At 39.6% G+C, this 6,439-nt stretch overlaps 1 protein-coding gene across 2 annotated transcripts; it reads right to left on the bottom strand.

Annotated features, from left to right (window-relative positions):
- Positions 1-584: 584 nt before the first annotated feature.
- HNRNPH2 (heterogeneous nuclear ribonucleoprotein H2) lies at positions 585-6,434 on the bottom strand. Of its 2 annotated transcripts, none has more exons than XM_043896752.1 (2): positions 6,292-6,434; positions 585-2,849 (listed from the first exon to the last, which is right to left on the bottom strand). In XM_043896752.1, the coding sequence occupies exon 2, from the start codon at positions 2,794-2,796 to the stop codon at positions 1,447-1,449; it is 1,350 nt and encodes a 449-aa protein (XP_043752687.1). In that variant the 5' UTR covers positions 2,797-2,849; positions 6,292-6,434; the 3' UTR covers positions 585-1,446. The 2 variants fall into 2 exon arrangements, with proteins under 2 accessions (XP_043752687.1, XP_043752688.1); XM_043896753.1 differs by having other exon boundaries at positions 6,304-6,431.
- Positions 6,435-6,439: the final 5 nt, after the last annotated feature.

The following is a 6,439-nucleotide window of genomic DNA, read 5'->3' as shown; positions in this document are numbered from 1 at the left end:
ACAGTTAAATGAAAGGAAGAGGATTATTTACTGGCCTTTACTTCTTTGGATTTTGGAGCATGCTGCCTTGAGAAAGTACAATGTCTCCAGAGTAGCTCAATAGTCCTGTGGATGTGATGAGGATAAACATAGAAACAAACACAAAGATGCTCCATCTCAATATTAGTCTAAGGAAGACAAAGTAAAATAATAATGGGATACAACTTTCAACTAACAAACTGGCCAAGATCAAGGAGAAAAATGTGCTTCACTGAGGATGCTATGCGGATCCTATGAGGATTCATTCATATGAGGATGCTAAATTTTTAAAAATACACTCCTAGTGGAAACACAAAGTACCATAATCTTTCTGGCAATATAAATCAGACGTCTCAAAAATGTGTGGGCCTTTGACTAAGCAATTCCACTTCTAGGAATTTATCTTAGAAATAAATAATGATATGTGCAATGATGTATGTATAAAGATTTGAAGATATATTTATAATAATTAAAAATTAAAACCAATTTAAATTTCACCAGCAGAGGACTGTATAAAAGAAATGGCTTGTAAGATAGAACATAATAAAAATGAAGCTGTATTAAGATTTTTCCAGTTTTTAAAAGGAAGATTTATTTAACAAGTTTCACTTAGTACAATACATCTAATGGAAATCACAATACAAGGAAAGATTTAAATCAAAGCCTCAGAATTTCATACAAACGACATGACCAAACTCCTAAGTATTGGTATTACATCTCAAAATTGTCCCAGAGCTTTTTAAAAAAAAAGTGAAAGTGTACACTCACGTGCCTTACAGGATATTAAACCAAAAAGCTAGAATTAACAAACATGCCAAATGTTTTCACTTGAAATCGTAGACACAGCTCCTATATTTGAGTTTTACAGAAAAGCATGTTTCTCAACATGCATCCAAAGTTTTCAATGTATCATGGTATAAGAGCAACATTTAACATAAGTGAAATTGCTTTAACCTAAATACGCTTACTGCTTAAGTACACTCCTACAACATAACTAACTTGAAGAAAGCTGAAAGTTGTTTTAACAGTTATGGTCAATACTGAACTTTGTTATTACATCCTAGGTGAATGTTTCAGTGTTCAAAATTATTGAGCTTGAAGTTTTAAAACAATCCTGATTTCCACTTTACAGTAAGCATGAATTACAAGCCTGTAATGCAAAACTGTTAAACTTAATTTTTGTTTCTTAAAAAAAAGAGAGAAAAAGAAACAAAGAAAGAAAGAGGGAGGGAGGGTAGGAGAGAGGGAAGGAGAAACAAAGGAATGAAAGGAAAAAGAAAAGGAAGCTAGCTGACCAAGAGTGATCAGAATCAATGATAATTCCCATGTCCCAATCATACTGGATATGCCTGACACCATTCCTGTTCTAGTTAACGCCCATAGATGCACAGCTGTTATTTCTGTTGTTGTTTGGTACTCCTCCTCTGCCTAAGCGAGGTTTGATTGATAGTCACTGGAGTTTTCCTGCAGAACTTGGTCATATCCACTCATACTACTCTGACCACCATATCCACCTCCGTAACCACCACTCAGCTGCTGACTGGCAGGACCTCCATAACTAGACTGGTTGGATATGCCCATGCCTCCCATCATTTGGCTACCATAAGCTCCACCACTTGCCCCGGCTGTAGAATTCAAAAAGAGTTCTACGTAGCTGTGATCATAGGCTCCCCCACTTGTGCCTGCGGTAGAATTCAAGAAGAGCTCCACGTATCTGTGTTGCATGTTAGCTTTGTCTTTTGCCATAGCTGCCACAGCATCTTCATGAGTAGCAAATTCAACATCTGCCTCACCAGTAACTCTGCCATCAGGTCCGATTTCAATGTGTACTCTCATGGGATTAAGAGGTGAGAAGAAATTGTAAATATCATTCTCAGTGGCTCTGTAAGGTAATCCCCTCATGTGTACACAGTGCCCTGTGGTGCTCTGAAAACTGGACCCACCATCTCCATATCTATGATCAGACATTCCTGAAAAACAGTAATTGAGGTCTCTTCCAAATCTATCAGATCCAAAGCCATATCCATCATTATAACCACCATAGTCGTCATAGCCTCCATACCCTCCACCATAGGCACCCCTCCTCATCCTTTCAAAACCAGCCCCTCTGCCAATGCTATTATACCCTCTGCCAGCCCCTGGCCTATCATAGGGACCTGGCCGCTGCATAGCCATGAGCTTTCGAGGTGGGTCATAATGGGTTCGGACTTCAGCTCTGCTACTCTTGAAGATTTCAATGTACCGGTGCCCTATTCTTTCCTTGTGTTTCTTTAAGGCCTTTTCAGCTATCTCCTGCGAAGCAAATTGCACAAAGGCCTCCCCTGTGCTCCGCCCCTGAAAGTCCACCGGCAGTGTCATCCCATTTGGCACAATTTCCAACCCTGAAAAGAACTGAACAATCTCTTCCTTGCTACAGCCAAATGGGAGTCCTCTAAGCCGGACGAAGCCATCATTGGCAGTATCAGGACTATTCGGACCTGTGTGCTTCAACACCCAATCCATTTCAACACTGTTGGACTTGAATACTTCAACATATCTGTGTCCCATGGTTTCTCTGTCCTTCTTCAGAGCCAATTTCACTTCATCTTCAGACTCAAGTTCGACAAATGCTTCACCACTTGGTCTGCCTTCTCTGGTGTAGATGAAACGAATACCTGATGTGCCGTTTTGGATTTTACAATCGGAGAAGAAGCGCATCACTTCATCAGCTGAGCAGGACCAGGGCAGGCCCCTGACCTTCACCACGAACCCCTCCCTGCCTTCTGTGCTCAGCATCATTGTGGCTGTTGAATTCTTGCTGGCAGGTTCAGTTCAATGTAATTTCGGTATAGCTGAAAAAAAATTAAGACTACTGTCATGGAAAAATGTTCATAATATGGTTAGAGAGAAAAAGCAAACTATTAATAGAAAACTCAATTACACTGATAGCTTTTTCTTAAGACATTTGTATAACAGAAAGACTTCACCAAATGTCTAACTCATTCATTCATTCAACAACTATTTATTTGATACCCATTTTATGTGCTGGATACCATTAATGGTGGCTATTTCTGGGTGGTAATATTATGGGAACTTTGTTTCTTTGGCCACTTCTGTATGTTCTAGGTTTTCCACATTCATCATATATAAACACAAAGTCAGGAAAGATATACAAAAGATGAAAAGATACACAAAATGAATGGCAACTAAATCAGTGAGACATCACCACATAAAAGACAGCTACATCTGATTATATAAAAATGGAAAACTTCATTACATCAAAAGTAAGATTTAACATAAAAAACAACAAATGAGAAGATAACTACAACAAATACATTATTATCTTTATTATATTGAAAAACTCATACAAATTTAAAAAATCAAGTAAATATTAAGGCCAAAGAGATAATGGAAAAGAAGACATTATAGAGAATTCACATCTTCATTTTACATTGTTCAGTTGCCAGATCCAGTACTAGGTTCTGGCATATAAGGATCAATAAGCCCAGAAAGGACTCATGGTTCTACAGAGGCACTGTACTGAAGACAAAATGGGCAAATAAACATTTCTCTACTATCACATAATTATGGACAGGGTGAAAGGGTGTTAAAAAGCAGGGATTGACTGGTCAATTCTATCAGCATAGAATAGTTAAGTAAAAAGGACTAACCGGCTCAGGGATCCACAAATTCTAAAAATTATGATGGAGAATAAAATAGGAGGCGGCAAGGCAGGAGGTAAGGCTGGCAAGGAAAAGATTCATCCAGGAGGTCTTATCAGACAGACAAAGGCTAGAGGCCTTTTAAGGGTTTTACTTGGGGCACTGAGGGGAGGAGAGAGAGGGGGAGGGAGGTAAGGGGAGAGAAGTGAGGGGGGGAAGGAGAAGAAGGAAAGTGAGGGGAGGAGAGTCAAGTAATCAGAACCTTTCAGAAGGATTACCATGGCAACAGTGTGACGCTCAAACAGAGGGGGTTGGGGTGACACTACCAAGAGCAGCTAGAGCTCTGTTAGAGATATGTTAAGGTATTTATCTAAGGCAACAGCACTTTTAAAAGGGGGGGGGAGGCAAGATACTTTTTAAAAGGGGAGAGAGGCAAGATATGATCTATGCATTTAAAGCAGTGGACTCTAGGAGACTACGTAACAGATTAAATGTATGGGCAATAGAGATGGAAAGATACAGAAGAGTCTGGGAAATGTTCAAACCTCATCAATCATCAGAAATACAAGTTAAAACTACAATTAATTGCTGTTTTTCATCCATCACCACAGTGAAAGTAAAACAGGAAGGATAAGTTGATACTGATATTCAGGGTTCCCAAACTAATACACTCCCAGAGCAGTGAAAGTTGATGCAGTATCTCTGGAAAGCAATTTGGAAATATGTCATGCCTTTTGATACAGTAAATCCACTTCTGGTTATATGCCCTAAGAAGATCTGAAATTCAGACAAAGGTTTATGGAGCTAAATATTCTTTGAAAGATATTTTACTAAGAAAGATGAAATATTACCCACTTTAAAAATTGGAAATCTAATAAGAAATTACTTATGCTATAATCTTAAGTGACCCAAGATCATAACTGTTTTATAACCACAACTGTGAGAAAGATGTTCATATATCCTTCGACCATGCTAGAATTCCTTCCAGGAACCTGGTCAACAGAAATGCTCACAAATGTTCACTGTTGCATTGCTAGTGACAGCAGAAAATTAGAAACCTAATTACCCATTAATAGGGGAATGGCTGAGTGAATTATACTTTATCCTTAAGACAGAAAGCCAGCAGCTGTTTTTTCTTAAAATCTGCCCTGACCCTGGAAGATTTCCAAACTAAATTAAATGAAGGAATAATGTATAGTATGAACCTACTTATTTTAAAATATAAGCAGGCACATCTATATGTATGTAAATGCAGAGAAGTTCTGGAAGCATGTAAGTTGTTTTTTGAGAAAAGGAGCACTGTAAGGTAGCAAAAATGTAGAGGAATTTCACTTTTTACCCTATATACTTCTAAATAGTTTAATTTTTAAAAATCATTGTAATTGGAATTTTTTTTAAAGTTAGGAAAGTACATGCATGGGGAATTTGTCACATGTTAATAGAGGCTACTCTGAGTGGTAAATTTATGGTTTTTTCAACTTTTTTCAGTTCTTTTGTGCATTCCTAATTTTCTGTAGAGAGAAACTTTTCTTTCAGCAAAAAAAACAGAATTAAAATGTTTACTTTTGTGATATTTGGTATAGCAAATTTGATTAAAATTTCTATTTTTGTATGTGCATGGTTTATCTGACATGGTCTGGGAACAGTGGACCTCTTGGAAAGAAAGTGCAAAGTGTACTAACGTCCCTAAAACTACACCAAAGATTCAAGTCAACATTCACTAACTCCCTAAGATGTGCCTCAACAATGCATGTGCAGTGCTAAGTCTTCCTATAGACCATTTTCAGGTCTGAGTGACAGATTTACACACTGGTTTTTTGCTTGCCTTAACTCTTGGACAACCCATTCCATTTAATGTCCCTACAGCCCTCTAGGCCTTAACATCCCGTGTGGGGACACGGAGGTTATGCTTCATCACTGTGTCTCCTGGGAAGGCCACGAGGACACTGTTGCCTGAAGTAGGAACCCGGATTCCATTTGTGAGTTAAGAATGTGTGCGTTTATGTGCGGGTTATATACAGACGTTTTACATACCGAAATGCTGAGTAGTTATCTGCGAGTGATGAATTACGTGTATTTTTTTTCCATTTATAGCATACCGTTATTTTTCCAAAATCCAAAAATTGAACATGTAGCTTGTTAAAAGCCGGAAAAATAAACGTTATTTAAATATTTAATTCAGTAAAAACATTCATTGGGCGCCGCGCTCAGGCACGCAGTATTTGCCTAGATGTGACTCTACAGATCAAATCCGCTTGGTGCCTCTCCCTACAGACAATCAGGCACTGGAGACTGGGTGCCTGAATGGGTGGACTAGCATTCAGACCACTGGACTGAATCTGTTTTTCCTAATCCGGGGACGTGGTTTTCCAATGTTTTTCAGCTTACGGTTTCTCTTAAGGGTCCTTTGAGACCCGCCCAGACAGACAGATATACAAAAACACAGACAGTCACGAGCGTCCACCATTTCCCCACCAGGCGCAGCAAAGGCGGCTTCCCGGCACTGAGATGGGGGAAGGGGGAGCGGGGGAGGGGAAAGCAGGGAACGAAAAAGGCGGAGGCGGCCCGCGGACCCCGCTTTGGTCTGCATCATCACCACCCCCGGGTCCCCGGTTTCCACCCACACACCAACCTCTAACGATACCGGATAATTTTCCTCTTTCTTCCCTCAAACGGCTTATAGCGAGACGGTAGACGACGACCAGAACTACTTCTGCTCACGTAAGCGATTGGTCACGTGAGGGTCTACGTCATGTGAGATCTCGGTCACGTGAGCACCG

This window comes from Cervus elaphus, chromosome X, assembly GCF_910594005.1.
Source record: "Cervus elaphus chromosome X, mCerEla1.1, whole genome shotgun sequence".
NCBI classification, from domain to species: Eukaryota; Metazoa; Chordata; class Mammalia; order Artiodactyla; family Cervidae; genus Cervus; species Cervus elaphus.
The sequence above is the reverse complement of the archived record's forward strand: the minus strand, read 5'-3'. Positions and strand labels throughout refer to the sequence as shown.